Below are 15,697 nucleotides of genomic sequence, written 5' to 3' on the forward strand. Positions count from 1 at the left end.
CCAAACGCTCTGGGAGGCCGCACGTGCCCTTTTCCCACCTTAGAACCGTCGCTTTTTTGCAGGGTGGGCTGGGGGGGGGGGAAGAAAGATGAGCTGGGAGGGGTGTGACATGCTCAAACCCACCCTGGCACCCAAAGGGTGCGTGCCAGGACCCCCCCACATCCCAGAGAGCATCACATCACCTCCTCCCCGCCCCACCTCCCGCCACCTGCCTTTTTGGGGCGATTTTCTCATCGGGGCCCGGTGAGACTTAACATTTCTCTGTTTGGAGCCAGGATGAACGTTTATTAGAATTAAACAGCTGGGAGCAAGATGATATTTAAACTGGTATTAGGAGAGCATCGTTGGAGGGAGATAATTCCTGGGGCGGTCTGGCAGCGTGGCGGCCGGGGGGCTCCTCGGGTCTCCTGCCGGAGAGCGATACAGTTAATTTGCAGCCGGAGCTGGAGGCTGGCCCGCGCTGATACTGCCGTGTTATTTAGAAGAGAAAGGTCAGGCTGGAGATTGAATAATCATTGACAAGAAATCCATGGGGGAGAGCAGGCGGCAGCTCCAGGCGAGCTCCAGCATCCTTGTGCCGCCTCCCCGGGGGTGTCTTTCCCTCCGCTTTGGTCCCCGTGGGGTGTCGGAGGGGTTTTGTGGCAGGGATGCTGCCCGCCTTTCTCCTGCCCGGGAGCCGGGGAATCACAGCCACTCTCCCCAGTCACCCCCTTTTTCATCGAATACCTCCGTCTCTGGGGACGCGGCAGAGCTGTCCTGGGTTTTGTCACATGTATAGAGGTTTTTTAAATTGCGAATTATTCCTAAATTTCATATTGCTTTTTGCTAGAAACGTTTTCAACGTTCTTTCTTTTAAACTAAAACCCTCAGGAAAACAAAAGAAACCACCAACCCTTCCCCCCTGCTCCCCAGCCCTGCCCCAGCCCTGGGTGTGATACTCTCCAGCCTAGCTTTTTTGGAAAGAAGAGCACTAAAAAAAAAAATAAATCCAAAAAAAGCAGTGAAAGAGCAATGAAAATGAAAGATTGAAAACATTTTCTTGCATGGACAAATCCGTGTGTCCAGCAGCACCCGTCTCCCCCTGCGCTAGGGAAACTGAGGCACGGGGGGGAGGCACCGGGACCAAGCAGGGGTGCTGCGCCTCAGGCATCACCCCAAATCGCATCCCTCCGGCTCCCAGGCTCCCACCACCAGGAGCGGGACCGAGCATCAGGCTGTTGCCTTTGCTCACACACCCCCCCCCCACTGCACCCCAAACCCATCCTGCACCCCCATGGGGGAAACCCCCCCAGGGCACCTCACTTTCCTATTTTCCTCCCAAAAAATACACCAGATTTGATTTCAGTTGGTTTTTTTTTTTTTTTTTTGCAACAAAAGAAACTATTTATTTGGAATATGCATTACCAGTACAAATCAGGAAACTGTAAAACCTACACCTTGTTAGTATCGTCATAGAACATAAAAGTCTCAATTGGGATCAGAAAGACAGAGGCCTTTTTTTTTTTTTTTCTTTACAGAAGCAGAAAAGCTTAAAGTTTCAAAACCAGGTCGGAACAGAGTCTTTTTTTTTTTTTAGGGTTTTTCTTTTTTTTTTTTTTAATATTTGGAATCCATTAGGAAGAGAAAAAAAAAAAAAGATGAGGGAAAAAAATAGAAAAGAAAAAGCAACTCAGAACAACTGGATCATCTTTACAAGGGATAGAAAGGGCTTTGCAAGAACAAAAAAAGCAAACCGACAAAACCAACCCCCCCGGCAACGTCTGATTTACATCATCTTAATAATAATGAAGGTGTACGAAAAGGACTCCAGGAAACCTTGGGATTAAAAATCAAACCCCAAACCCTAAACTCTGAAAAGCTCAGGGTTTGGTGGGGCTTTTCTTTTGGGGGGGGGGGAGATGTGAAGCAGGAAAAATATTTTAAGAGCAAACCAAAGCGATGCCAACCGGCATCTGCCTCAGCACTTCCCCTCAACCCCACTCTGCAGCCACCGAGATTTTGGGATGTATTTGGGGGGCACTTTGTCCCACCATGGCTGGGGTAGGGTGGGGGGGCTGCCACATCCCGTCCCTCATCCCTCATCCCTCCCAGCGCCGCTGCACGGCCGGGGGGTCGGCTTGTGAGACCCCCCCCCATCCTCGACAGGGTCCGTGGTCGAACCGAGCCCAGGATCTTCTGGGTGTCAAAATGAGTGGGGGCCCCCCGGGAGAAGAGAAACATCCTCCCCCCCCACCCCCCCCCCCAAAAAAAAAATCCACCCTCACTTTTCACATCACTTGGGTCACAGCTCAGAAGCGCAGGGGAAGCGGCAAGGCCGTCGTCTCGGCAAGGTCCAAATAAACTCAGCATCATCATCAAAGCCCTCCTCCCCTCCCAAATAATGCCAAAAAAAAAAAAAAAAAAAAAAAAAGGTAATTTCTGGGTCTCAACGTTAAGAAACATAAGTGTTAGACTGTACCTATTAATGCTCACTATTCCAACCATTTTTTTTTCTTTTTAAAGTTTTACAAAATGAATTACCGTCACTTTTTAAACATTGTGTAAGAATGAGTGTGCACAACTCTACACTTTTCTAGCATTCTTGAACTAATTCACAAATGCGAGAAAATGGAAAAAAAAAATAATAAAAAAGCAACCAAACCATGGGAAAAACAAACAAACAGAAAAAAAAAGAAGATGAATGTAGGTAGTTTGATGTTATAAACTATACAGGAATGAAGCGCTTGTTGCCACAGAAAGAACAGGGACGGGACCTTCCCCCTGTTCAATTTTGCGTGCTAAGAGGGTCATTTTTTATTCTTTTATTATAAACACTATTAAATTCCGACTGCGTTTTTGGTTTTGTTTTTTTTTTTCTTTCTCCTTTATCTGAATATACAAGAACATTCATTATCAAATGTTCATTATCATCAATACTACAAAGAACGAGACACAAATCGCAAGAAACAATGGAAAATGTTAATAAAGCTGAAAGAATCGTCGAGTTTTTTTTGTGGTTTTTTTTTGTTTTTATTTTTTTTGAGTTTCTGCAGGTTTTTTTGTTTGTTTTTTGTTTTTTTGTTTTGTTTTGTTTTTTTGGTATCGAAGTCAGGTTTTTCTGGGCAGAAAAAAAAAATTTAAAAAAAAAAAAAAAGGAGGAGGAAAAAAAAAACCCACAACACTCGGGGTTGGGGAGGGGGTAAGGGGAGGGCAAACAAAACCCAGGAATTAAAAAAAAAAAAAAAAAAAAAAAAAGGGAAAAGGGAAGCGAGCAGCTACGCCAACGCGAACCGGAGGGACCAACCGGGGAACCCAGGAGGTGATTTGCAAAGTACCGTGGAGGAGCGAGTGTCCTGCCCAGGCAGGGGGTGCAGGCAGCGGCAGGCAGGGGGTGCAGGCAGGAGGGGCAGCGGCTGCAGGGCAGGGGAAGGCAGCCCCGGCACCGGTAAGCACATGGTTTCGGCTCGTTCCAGGTTGGTTTCCAAGAGGTACCGTGGCATTCCCGTAGGCACGGCACCGCTGCCGCTCCGGAGAACAGACCTGACCCAGTCCCGCATCCCTGAAATGCTTTGCCGGAAGGGTTTCATGGAAAATAAGCTGTAAATGGTTAAAAGGCTGCACGGGGGGGAGGCCACGGGAGGAGGAGAAGGAGGAGAGCGGGAAGGTGCACGCTCGGGAAGATGGGCAGCACCTCCGAACCGGCCTCGCAGGGAGCCAACCTTCTCGCAGGGAGCCAACCTTCTCGCAGGGAGCCAACCTTCTCGTTGCTCTTGACACGTTCCCAGCTGGGAGGCAGCCCTAGACCTCATGTCACGTCACGCTCTGCAGCACGGTCCCCGTCCCCAGGCACGGATGAGAAAGGAGGAGCACAACGTGTCTTACCGCCGGAGACCTAAGAACTAAGGAAGGAGCAGCTCGTGCTGTTTCTTGTCCACCTTTCACATCCTACTCTGATCCCACCAGCTTGGAAACAGAAAATCCACCAAATTAGGACTTTTGGTATTTGGGGGAAGGTCACAAATTTCAGAGAGGGTGTTTTGGAGCCTTCTGGGCTTGTTCCCCAGGAAAAGGCAGGCTTCACCTCCACTTCAGGCAAGTCACGCTGCTGGCCCCGCACTGCAAGGTGACAGTGTGTCGGAGCTGTGGGCACATCCTTTTTCCAGCAAAAAGGTGGAAATTCTTCCGGCAGAGCTTTAATTTTAAACAGTTCCTGCTTAACGCTGCTCTGCGCTGGCAGTTCCCATCTCGAGACGGCTGGCACCTCCACGGGCAGGGTGGGCACGGACGTGCAAGAGCACGAGATGCAGCCAAGAGGTATTAGGGTCCATCCCAAGGCGCCAGACACGCTGCACCCACACCAGTCCCCACGACACCCAGGGTCTTGCCGCGGGCTGGCTCAGCCTCCTCGCGCGCGCTGGAAGAACCGGTGGCCAGAAGCACCGCCTTCAACAAAAGCCACGTCCTCCCAGTCGTCACCTGCCCGAAGGGGTGCTTCAGCAGGACGAAGCCTCGCTTACCACCCATCACCAGTTGTCCAAAGAGCGGACCAGGAAAACCGGGCAGAAAATCCCACGAGTGTTCCCGCGACTTGGGGCACCACTCCCACGGTAAAACCAGCAGCTTCAGATGAAAGACAACCCCAAGTGGGGCATCAACCCGTCTTGTAGAGCCTTCACCCTCCAGCAAACCTGCGGCATTAACCGTTACCAAAAGCGCCCGACGCACTCGCCCCGCCACGTCCAGCCTCCCAGATCCCGCTGCCCATCCCTCGCTGCCTGTCTGGCGGGGCTTTGGGAAGGCAGCAGGTGCCACCAACCTCGGTGGGTCCTGCCGGCACTGGGGAACCCCCCCTCCTCCTCCACAGCAAGGCACGCGCCCGAAAACACGAGCCAACGCCCCGTGACATTCTCCTCGCCAGACAAAAAAAACCTCCACCGCCGGCCTCCCTAGGTGCTGCGAGAAAACTGCTGGGGTCCCATCGATCACCAACGCCTGATCCCGTACAGCGCCGCGGAGGTGCTCAGCGCCTTCGTTATCAGCGATGGTCATTTCTCACCCACCTCTGCCTCCGTTCCTTCCCTCCTCTCCTCCCCTCCAACAGCGGGCGGGGAGGATGGTTGGGGTTTCACGGCTCATCCAGCTTTAGGATGTGCGGCGGAGCAGGACAGGGACCGGAAGCGCCGGTGGTTTCCCCGGGGCTGGGGAACGGGCCGATACCTTTTGGAAGCGAAGGCCAGCAACGCCGGCTCCTTCTCCTACGTGTGTGTTGTGTGCAGGGGGGGGCCGCGTCCGCCCACACCGTCACCGGCAGCGCCCGAGGGACAGCTCACCGAGGCAGGGCTGGGCACCGGGAGGCAATGGCCGGGGCCGGTGGAGATAAGGCGGCAGCGGGGCTGCGGTGGCGTTTCCCTACGGAGAGGTAGCGTGAGAGACGGGGCGGGGGGGGGGTGAGGGGGGCTGCCTGTTAGTAAAGGAGCGAGATGTGACTGAGGTACGTTTGCGGCTCCTCGGAAAGGCGCTCAGCACGAGGCCGTACGCTGCTTTGGGGTTGTTTTGTGTGGCGGCGGTTGATTTTTGCTTTTCCTCCTTAAAATCCTTCTACCTGTTGACATATCCTTCAGCGGGAAAGGGTGGAAGGGGAGGGAGTGGTGTTGTGGCGGCGGCAAGGGGTGGGGGGAGAGCGGCTTCTACCCAGAAAAGAAAGGGAAGAGAGTATAAAGAAGTGTCCAGATTGGCTGAAAAAAGCATCCCGACGAAGAGAAGAGAAGAGAAGGAGTCTTCTTGTGTGTGCTGATTGGGTTCACCTCCAGTCTGACTGCTGCGGTGGTAGGAGAGGCCCCCTCCCCTCCCGCCCCCGCCGGGGCCGGCTCAGCCAGGGATGCAATTTGCTGGGAGATCAGTTGGAGGTATCAGAGTGAACGCTGCCAGGGCCTTCTGTGGGGGAGGTCACCGACGACGGGGTAGTAGCGTCTTGCCAACCTCCATTAGCCTGCGGGAAAGGAGACACGGAGACGTCAGTCGCCCGACGGCATGCCTGGCCCTACCCAAGCCACCCATCCACCTCGGACCCCCCCACAGCGTCTCCCTCGGCAGGGGCTGGTGTAGGAGGCAAAGATGTCCCCTCGGGCTCCTCCATCCCACCACGGACCTCAGGGCTCCGTCAGTGGGATGGGGCCAGAAACAATTCTGTCGAAAACAGGGGGTTTGATAAATTGCAAGTGCTCACGGAAATGCTGTCCCTTAAAAATGACGTATGTCTGCAGAAACCCTGAACTCTGGTTGTTTCGGGTTTTTCTACCCCCAAATTGTATCCTTCCCCATACGGAAAGAGAAAATAGCAAACGCCTCACTCCAGAAACGCCGTTCTGGGATGTTATCTGGACCCAGGTGTTTTCAACGTGCAGAACAAGCAATGGACCCCAGGGACCGCTGAGCCGTGCCACGTGCCCCAGCATCGCTCCATGTGCCCCCTCACCGCCTCTGCGGGCACCCCTCCTCACCATGCTGCCCACACAACTCTCCCGCCACCGTGAAGGCCACATTTGGGAATCTGGGCCAGCCCTCTGTTCCCAACACAGAGCCTTCCCCTCCTCGCTTTGCAGTAAAACCACAAACACATTTCTGCTGCCCTGGGGCTGGTCCTCCGCGCTCCGCGTCACCCCTCCTCGAGGGACCCCAAGCCATAACACAACAGAGGTGCCACCACCACATCCCATCTGAGGGTTCGTACAGCAAAGCAACGGTGTACTTTTTCTCCTAAAACCAGACACGGAGCCTCTCGAGAGCAGAGCTACCGGAGGTGCCCGGCTGCCGCAGGCAGGAGCCGGCAGCGCACAGAAGCTGCTCCTCCGCGGCTGCCATCCCCTTCGGAGAGGAGCAGATGTTGCACCCAACCTCCTCAGCTCACTCTGACATTGATACAGTGCTCAGCTAATTAATCCTTCCCAACCACTGCCCAGGCTCGAGCTGGCAGCAGTCACCATCCTCCTTCAGATGTGCCCGGGCTGCTTCGCCCTCTCCAGCTGCAAGTCCCGCTGTCTCCAGCGCAGGGCATCCATCGCTGGCCCTGAGAGACACCCACCCCCCCCCCCCGCCAAAAGTGGGGTACAGGTAGGAAAAGCCTCATTGCCCCGAGGCGCCAAGCAGCCATCCGGGACTTGCCGGTGGGTTGTCCACCCAGCTCCTGCCTGCCCAAGGGACAGCTGCGGTGGGAGCAAAGAGCCGACCGTGGGCGAGCCGTGGGAATCCACATTTTGAGGTGCGGAACCACCTCGCAGCGGGACACGCACAGGGCAGAAAAGACAGAGGCACGCACGCACGCACAACGGGCTTGTGTGTTCGTCCATGCACACGTGGGTGCATGGAACCCCTTGCAAAGGGGTGCGGGCAACAGCGAGGAAGACGGGAATCGCGACCTGGGCTCGCTAGCAGGTTAGCAAACCCTGCTCCACTTCGCCTTGGGTGCAAGCACGAAACCAGACTGTGCACCAACATTAAAGGCATCGAGTGCCCCCCACCTAGAGACCTCACCATGCCCACCGCCCCCACCCGCAGCCGGGCCCCGACCCACCGTCCCTGCGCTCCCCGAGATGCAACATCCACCCGTACACGTCTTGGACCGCTGCAAGAGGCAGCAATTACTGTAGATTATCAGCCCGACAATGACAGGCCGTGTAAAGAGAGACACAGAGCCAACTCCGCCGCCCCGAGACTGGCATATTCAAGTACACTTAGGACATTAATAGCAATTTACGTGCCATCAGTGAGAGAGAACCACAATAGCTGTGCTGGCAGCCTCTTATTACCAAGCCTGTTATTTGTTGGAGTTACAAGCTATAATCACAACAGAAACTTTCAAAACCCTTATCTTCCGTGACGCACCAAATCTATTTCAGAGCCATAATTGCTATGTCACCGGAGAGTTTGCTGCTTAATGCACTCAGATGCCATTTAGTGTTTGCAGGGTCATTACGGCGAGCAGGAGGGGGGGAGAGCGGAGGGGGCTGCGCGGAGCAGGGCTCCGTCCCTATTGTGCTCAACTATTTTTAGCGAGGCTTTTGCGTGCCAGCCGCGGTTGGAAGGAGCGAGAGGAAGAGCGTCTTGCAGACAGCAGCTGCGGTGCCTCGATGTTTAGCACCCCGGCCCCCAAAATGCCGGGGAGACCCATGGTACTCAAGATCGGGAATGAGCCTTCACGTGTTGCGGGAGTTTGTGTTGCTGCTGACCGCCTCCGTGGCATCCAGTGAGAAGACAAGAGGAAGGTGGGGAGAGGCCGACCCAGATTGGGGCACCCTCCACAGACCCCACACCCTCCTGCTCTCCTAGCCTGACAAGGCCCCAAGTTATGGGTCAAGCAATGGAAAGGAGGCCCCAAGGTTGGCCATGACTTTAGCATCTCAATGGTATGGACAAGACCGCCATGAGGAGGCCAGATCTTTCCCCAGGCAGAGGGCACGCAGGCACCATCCACGCTCATCCCTCCTTTCCTGGAGTTCACCCCGTTGCTGCACGGACCAAGCCATGTGCAGGATGCATCCGATTCCACCCAGCCAGCCCTGTCTCCTTCTGAAGCAAGGAGATCCCTTGGGATCTGACTGTAGTAAATCCCTTGGGATCTCCCTCGGAGACAAAGAAATCTTCTGAGGAGGCTGTTGCTCCTCGCAGACCCTCTGAGGAGCCCCTGTACGAAGCTGTGACTTCTTCGGGAAGGGCAGAAGCCAAAGACTGAGCAATGGTCTCCAGGACATCTCTTCATACATCACCTTCTGGTGCCGGAGCACAGACCTTGGTGGCTGTCCAGGTGGTGGAGCCCTGGTGATGCATTGCTGAAGCAACTGGTTTTGGTGCCCGTTTCCACAGGTCTCACAGCATTTTTGTCACCTCGGGCAAGTCTGGTCGGCTCTGCGCCTGGGCCTCCTATGTGGGGCTGGGAGATGACTTTCTGCCAATTTTTAAAGGAGCCTTCTGCTTCACACGGAGCCTGTCTCAACCTCCCACCTTCTGGGACCAAATCCCTGTCCCACCACTGACAACGGGACAAACACACCAGATACCGGCAAGTCTGACAGATGGGAAGTAGCCTCAAAGAGGCTTCAGACCTCTGAATCCCCTATCAGGGTCTCCTTATGATACACACTGAAGCTCTTATTGCGCAGCAGAGAAAGCAGCCCTGTCTGGCCATCCCTTTCCAAGGGTCACGGTGGCAGGCTCAGACACACCAAGGCATCTCCAGTGGATGGGGTCCTGAAGTCCCACTGAAGCCCTGACAGACCAGCCGCCCTATCCCAGCTCGTGATCATGATGGCGAACCGTAGCTTGCTGAGGAGCAGAGCAACAACTTTCTTTTCAAGACCCAAATCCTTAGAGAAGAGGGTCTCAGCACAAGGGAGGAGGTCCTGCAGGTACCAGTGCCTGGTGGTCCTTGCTGACAGAAGCGGATGGAAAACTCAACGGCACAACCTGCCACTGACCACTGCCATCACAGCGACACAACGGCACTTTTAAATCAAAAAACCTTGCACTCCCATGAACTTTAAAAATAGCCCCTCTTTTAAAATGATCTATAAGTTAAATTAGAAAGTCCCAAAAGAAATTTCTGAAAGAATTTTTCTTTAAGATGATTAGAGCTCATTCATTAATTAGCAGATGAGGGACATAAAACACTTTGTAGATTTAGGGTCACTGGGCAGTGGCAGGAAAGGGCGGTGTTTTGAGTCGGGACCCACCAGAGGATTATGGCAATAAAGATCCAACTTCTCCTGGAACCTGCCAGAACCTGGACATCTAAACTGAAACCCCCAGCCTCGGGGACCCCCGGCTGGGTACACACACGGACCCCCCCCAAACAAGCACTGTCCAGAGGGACCGGACCCCCCTCACTTAATGGTGCAAAACCCCCAACCTCAATGCTTGCAAAAAGGGCTGGATCAGGCCCCGGACATCCCCTCCTTTCAGGTGGGGGCGTCCCTCCTTCCTCTCAGTGCTACCCAAGGCAGGGGATCCTCAAGACGGCTCCTGCCTCTACCACCCCTCCAGCACCAAGAGCATCCCCGTCCCTCGCCAGGACCGGCGCAGCCCGACGCCGTCTGCACCTGCGGAGGAGAAGACGGCCGCTCTCGCTCTGCCTCAGCCATCGCTGCGGGTCACGGAGATGGCGATGGCTGGGACATCGCCCATTATCCCGCTAACGACGCAGAACCGACTGCAGCCCTTCTCGCCCCGCGGAGAGGTCTGTCAGCCATCGAGCAGCAAAGCCACGGAGGGAACCAGGCTTTGGATAGATTCTGGTCCTCAGCTGTCATGACTTACATGCATTTAAAAATTCATCCTCCATCAAGGAAGGCAAACCCCGAGCGCTGTCTCCCCTGCCAAGGTTTGCAGCGGTGGAGCTGGGCAACCTGCTGCTGACTTCCCAGCCCTGACGGGCTCCGGGGATGACTTAACCTCAGCCCCGTGCAGACATCTTTGTGACAGGGCTCTTGACTAGGTTTCGGCTCATCTCCTTCCAGCAGCTCACGGGGATGCTCGGGTGACGCGGGGACGGCAGCTTTCTGTGTCACTAGCAGCTTTCCTCTGTGTCCCACTGCCCTTCCTTGACGTTAAAGGGTTCAGGGGAGAGGCAGGGAAGCCCTGCCTGCTGCTCTGCCTACGAGACAGCCACCCTGCCCGCACTGAGCAGCTCCCCAGGACCTTGCCCAGGACCAACGCTTCCCAGAGGGCAGCCACACTTCAGGGGTGGACAAGCTGGGATCCGTGAAGGGACCTAGCTGGACGGGAAGATGTTAAGTGACAATAAAAGCTACAGGGAGGAGCATGCTGCCTGGGATACGGGGGAAGCAAAACATTTGGGGACGGAGAGACAACCCAGAAGATGCTTCCTAAACTATCTGCTCAGCTCTGGACTCCCTGCCTTGCTCCTCATGCCTACCACAGCTTTACGGGGAAACAAGGAGGCACCCCCAAACCCGGGTGGTCTCTTTGCCGACTTGCCACTCTGCCCCTCTCCGAACAACATCAAAATCAGGCCAGTTTGCGCTCCTGCCCTCCCTGAAAACCAGCCCGAGCAGCCATCAGATGCCACCACGCCGGATGCCCGTTTGGGAAGCGCAGGGGGACCGCTGAGCCCCCACCGCTCTCAGCTCACCGGTTCCCAGTGCTGCTTGTTCTCCCACTGGAGAACCAATACTGGTTCTCCCATTACCACAGCCAGAAATACCAGCCCAGCCATCCTCGTCCTATTCGGCTTTCAAGTTTCCACTACCTCTTTCTTCTCCTCTCCCCCATCACACCCTCTCTGCTTCGTAACCCCCAGCAGCAACACTCCCCCCGAAATTTCGGCTTAACCCAGCCCACTGTTATTTTCCAAGCCAACTGCAACCGTAATCAGCTCAGCCTCTTTCCTTGGGGGTATTTTAATTTATACAAAAGTATCATCTCTTATCATGATCAGCCTGCGATTCATTTACTCTCCAAGTATTAAAAAGCCAGAAAGGGAATAAATTCAGCGCACGAAGAAATTAATGCGGAACGATAGGCTCTTTCATGTGGCATTTCCAAGCGCCGTTTTTGCAATGGGCTTATGTAACGAGACATAATTATCTGCACATGTTCAATTACATTACTTCACAAATCCTCCCTGCCTCTGCCTCCTGACGTCAAGCCGCCCGCTAAGCCCCGGCGCCTGCAGGAGAGGGGAGCACAGCCCCCCGTCCCACTGCACCCCTCTTCCCGCACACTCTCCCCACGCCGCCGGCAGCCGTTCTCACGCCGATGGCCCGAAGACGGTCACATGCAAGGTGATAGATGGCACAAGCCTTGGCCAGGAGGGTGATGGGACTGGATGGTGCACCCAGCTGGGGTGCTCGGCCGCAGGAACACCACCCCACCTGGAGGACCACCACCTTCATGCCCAGCCCGAGACCACCCCACCTCAACCTTCAGCCTCCTCGATGGGGGCAGAGGCAGCCAGACAGGTCCAGGGCCAGCCGCCCCCTCCTCCGTGCCACCCCGGACACCACCGCCACCACCCACTCGGTGCTCACAGCCTCCTTTTCCAGGCTGCCCTCTTCTCCCAGCTTGCTGTCACCACCGCTGAGATGGCGGACGATTGATCTGAGAAATGAAGTTGGATTGCTGTCCCGAATCTACACTGGGTTCTCCTTGTGTGTGTCTGATCGATTTCCCCCTGTGCGACACAGCTTGTCGCTACGAATTTTCATGCTAGTCAGAACCCGCCAGCGCACCCAAGAACAAGGAGAAGATGCTCCAGAGACCGCCCTCCCCCTCGCATCCTCCCCCAGTCCGGTTGGGCGAGGTTTTCTTGGGTTGATGTTGGTTGGCTTTGTTGTTTTTTTTGGTTTGGTTTTTTTTTTTTTTCCCCCTCCTTTTATTTGCAAACACTATTGCTGCCAATCCAATTGCCGCCGTGCTTTCGGATGCCGGCCAGGGACGGGTTATTTTTAGATGGGTCGCTCCGGGATGGTGCCATCGGCCTCCGCGTGGAGCCACCTCCGGACCGGGGCGTTCGTGGTGACATTCCCCACTGCGGTTACGCGAGGTGTCACCTGTTTAGCAGCTCCTCTCGGCCGAGCGCGTGTGGCCGCAGGTGCCGGGCGAACGCTGATCGGCTCTGACAGTCCTAGACGCCAGCTGCCTGCACAAACCCTGCCCGGTCGCCACTTTTTTTGTGGGCAAAGCTCTGCCGTTGGCGTGACCGATACAGAAGCAATAAACTAGGTGACCGTAAAAGCAAAGACAAGTCCTACTAAGTGGCATTCTGAGCCCTATGGCTTTGAAATAATTGGTAGTGAGAGAACAAAAATGAAAAAAAACCAACCCCAAAACCCAAGAACCCAAGTCTATTTTTTTTTTTTCTTACACTGATGCCCTGCGGACTATACATCTGACTTGCTGCGAGTCCGTCACTGTATCCTCCTGTCTGGCTGATAACATGGCGAAGGGTATCCACCTAAACAGACCAACGACAACAAAGACACAAATTAGAGTGAATGAAAGCTTAGTGGGCAAAATCGCTTTGGTTCATCTTTGGCAAGATAAAACCAAAAACCAGTAGTAGCAGTAGTAGCAGTGATAATAAAAAAAATAATAAATAAATAATAATAATAACAATGGTATACATTTAAAGAAGGCTAAAAGAGAACCGCAGTTGGTCTCGTGGTGAGAGCCAAGCCAGAGGACCGCTCCTGCCTCCCTCACCCCCCCCGCAGCCCCATCACGCTCTCCTTAGTCCCAAGTCTTTTGACAAAAAGAGCGGAGAGGGAGAACAATGTGGCAAGGTCCAGGATGGGGTGGGATCTCCTGGAGCACATCACTGCGGCGGGCTCCACCACCGTGCTGGAGGACCCACGTTCCTACCCCTGCCCCCTTCCACCCCTCGGCCCCAAGCACTGGGAAGCTCACGGCAGCGGAAGGAGATCCTTGGAGTCGGCCGAGCGCCTTCATTTCGGAGGGCCCAGGAAGGGAATATACCTACCATGGCAAAGGCACCGGCAGCTCTCCTCTGGGCGCCCCGTTCCTCTCCCTCCACTCCCCCAGCCCAGCCCCAGCAGCGGTACGTGTGGCGAGCACGCCTCGTCGCCCACGGACGGCACGCTGTGTCCAGCACTGCGAGGGGAGCAGCCTCGGCTTTAGAGAGCTCTCCTTGCCCAATGCAGAAGTGTCAGAGTGGCTGTCGTCTCTCAACACAGTACAGAGCCTTAGACGGCAGAGAGCGGACTCATGGCACATCGGGACACTGGATGGGAGGTGGGAGATCTGAGTGAGTTCCTGGCTATTTTAAATTCTTTTTTGCCCAAAGCATGAGTTGACGTTTCAGTAACGCTGCTCAAAGCTCCCTTGCTCTCTCTTGCTGGTGTGTACGTGGGTGGTGTGAGTGCCTGTGCTTTGGGGAGGCGGGGAGATGGTGAGGGGTGGCTTTTAATTAAAAAAAAAAAAATCTAGCTGTGTATTTGAGCATTTCTCGCCTTTCAGCAGACACCTGGTTCGGCATCAACGAATAAGTGGAAGCCTTGTAAAACGAGACACCAGTCCAAACATCTGGCCCCTTCCCTTGGAAGAATAAAGCAAGCAGAACCTAAACCTCAGCTGCTTTCGTTTGAGTTCATGCCTGTTCTCCTAAACCTCCTCTCCTCCATAGTACGACTATCAAGCCAGAGCCAAATGCATTCACAAAGTGTGGGCAAGTCTCCTCAAGACCATGGTTGTTGGTTCGGTTGGGTGTTTGGTTTTGGTTTCTTTTGGATTGATTTTTTTTTTTTTGGTGGTTGTTGCTGTTGCTTTTTTTTGTTTGGTTGTTTTTTTCGGTTTGGTTTGCCTTTTTTTGAGTGTTGGTTGGTTCGTTTGTGCTGGTTGAGATTTGTTCTTTCAGACGGGAGGGAGAAGTGCCAATACAATCAAAGGCTCCTCCAACACTAATGCATTCACTGGCAGTACATCGGATGGGTCCCTACCTGTGACTGCACGTTGGCTCCAACCTGGGCCCCTTGGTAAGAATCCCCATTGAGAGACTGCACGCTCATGAACAAATCTCCAGAGTTTGACATGTTAAAAGAACTGGAAGAACCTGGAAAGGAAAGAGTGAGGCACCTGAATCACAGAAAGGAAAAAGATCCACCCCATGACTCTCAGCCAAGAGGAAGGAACAACATGCAAAGCAACCACAAAAACAAAACACACAGTCAGGTTAGTAGTATGAAGAACAGAGCAAGCAAAAAAAAAAAAAGGATGCACTCTTGAGGTTATTCAAAGCCACATGTTGTTACAGCTCAATGCCAAGAACATTCTTCAACAGCTCCTCAGCTGGAGGAAGGACTCTTCATGCTCTTGACCGAGACAAACAAAAGCCAGCCTGGAGGACCTGGACAGCCCTTTCCCTTCATTTCAGGGCATCAAAATCCTTCAGGCAGCTTTGAAAATCTTGGTTGTTGGAGGTGTCCACCCAGCAGACTGCACTGGAGAACAGCACTACCCAAACAAGCCTCGCTATGGAGAGCAGAAGCCTTGGTGCACACCACTGCTGTTTCCGAGAAGCTCAGACCAGGGTGGGTGAGTCTGCACCGGGCTGCTCTCTGCAGGGTGAGCACATCCAGACACCATCCAGTTCCACAGCCGGAGCTCCCGCTGAGCCACACCAGGAGCTCTGCCAGGGAGTGGTGCGTGGGGTTTGCCTTCAGGACATCAGGACCCATCACTGGTGGGAACTGCAGAGCACCAGGAGCGAAGGCTCGCAAAAACGTGAAGGCAACTGGGCTAGGCTCCCAGCACCCATCACCTCGGCAAGTGCCTTTCATCGTGATGGGTCATGAGAGAACGAAAGGGTGTCACAGCCCTCCTGGGCCAGCTGCCCCAGAAGAACGAGCTCTGTAAGCAAATTCCCCATCGCATGCACCAGTCGCCAACGTTACGCTGAAAAACGGTAACGGTGAGGACAACTGGGTGGGATCAGGGAAAAAAAAAATAAATGAAAAGAAAAAGAATAATTCCGCCTTTGCAGAAACAAGGCTTTCTGCTTCCAGCTTCAAGATATCTGAGCACCTCCTCAACTACTGAACGGGAGAAACAAACCCATCATGTAACTGGAAGGCGGGCGAGGAGGGAACGGGGTTAAAAATAAATAAAAAAGGTTTTATGGGATTATTTCAGAACTTATCGTGCAGATCAGCGCGTTAAGTGTGAGACAGCTCAACGTGCAAGGTTTGGT

General features: G+C 54.1%; 2 protein-coding genes across 3 annotated transcripts in view; one reads left to right on the plus strand and one right to left on the minus strand.

The window, feature by feature from the left end:
• KLHL20 (kelch like family member 20) overlaps nt 1-15,697 on the plus strand; it is a 494,534-nt gene that overhangs the window by 45,322 nt on the left and 433,515 nt on the right. The window lies entirely within an intron of this gene.
• PBX1 (PBX homeobox 1) overlaps nt 1,877-15,697 on the minus strand; it is a 133,211-nt gene continuing 119,390 nt past the window's right edge. The window contains exons 7-9 of one of the 2 annotated variants that reach the window (XM_075760334.1): nt 14,448-14,560; nt 12,857-12,946; nt 1,877-5,968 (exon numbers count right to left, since the gene is read on the minus strand). In XM_075760334.1, the coding sequence (XP_075616449.1) occupies nt 5,876-5,968; nt 12,857-12,946; nt 14,448-14,560 (296 nt within the window). In that variant the 3' untranslated portion in view covers nt 1,877-5,875. The remainder of the gene's footprint in view (nt 5,969-12,856; nt 12,947-14,447; nt 14,561-15,697) is intronic. The other variant, XM_075760336.1, reaches the window with a different exon arrangement.

The sequence above is a fragment of the Balearica regulorum genome, chromosome 8, assembly GCF_011004875.1.
Source record: "Balearica regulorum gibbericeps isolate bBalReg1 chromosome 8, bBalReg1.pri, whole genome shotgun sequence".
NCBI classification, from domain to species: Eukaryota; Metazoa; Chordata; class Aves; order Gruiformes; family Gruidae; genus Balearica; species Balearica regulorum.